Genomic DNA, 389 nt, shown 5'->3' with positions numbered 1-389 from the left:
TCTATTATCATACCAAAACTATAAGTTGCCTGTGATTTCATCTATCAAAATAGGGTCTTAGTCAGTGATAGCAGTGATAAGGGTAATTGTGATAAGAATAAAAACACGTAACGATAACAACAAAATGGCAGTAACAGCAAGGACAATCATAAGACTCGCACCCTAAAATACACATGTTTTGTATCAACATAGTGTTATAATATAGTGTTATGATACTATAAATGCATTACAAGTCAGTCCATATTGCAAGCTGAGGAAAAAAAATACATCGATTTCATTGTTTCGGTTGAGTAAATGGAATCGGATATTATAAACGTAAGTAGCTGATTAATAATAAGTGACGTAAGTAGCCTAGTGAAAAAGGAGGGGTGAGAGTAAGAGAATGTGGA

The 389-nt window shown here is 33.4% G+C and overlaps 1 protein-coding gene across 3 annotated transcripts in view; it reads left to right on the top strand.

Moving 5' to 3' along the window:
- LOC119592566 overlaps positions 1 to 389 on the top strand; it is a gene marked incomplete at its 3' end in the record, with an annotated part of 11,187 nt that overhangs the window by 3,484 nt on the left and 7,314 nt on the right. The window contains 1 exon segment of one of the 3 annotated variants that reach the window (XM_037941443.1): positions 107 to 315. Within the exon segment in view, the coding sequence (XP_037797371.1) occupies positions 295 to 315 (21 nt within the window). 3 annotated transcript variants of the gene reach the window in all.

The sequence above is a fragment of the Penaeus monodon genome, chromosome 30 (assembly GCF_015228065.2).
Source record: "Penaeus monodon isolate SGIC_2016 chromosome 30, NSTDA_Pmon_1, whole genome shotgun sequence".
Classification (NCBI taxonomy): Eukaryota; Metazoa; Arthropoda; class Malacostraca; order Decapoda; family Penaeidae; genus Penaeus; species Penaeus monodon.
This window is presented reverse-complemented; position numbering and strand designations above follow the sequence as displayed.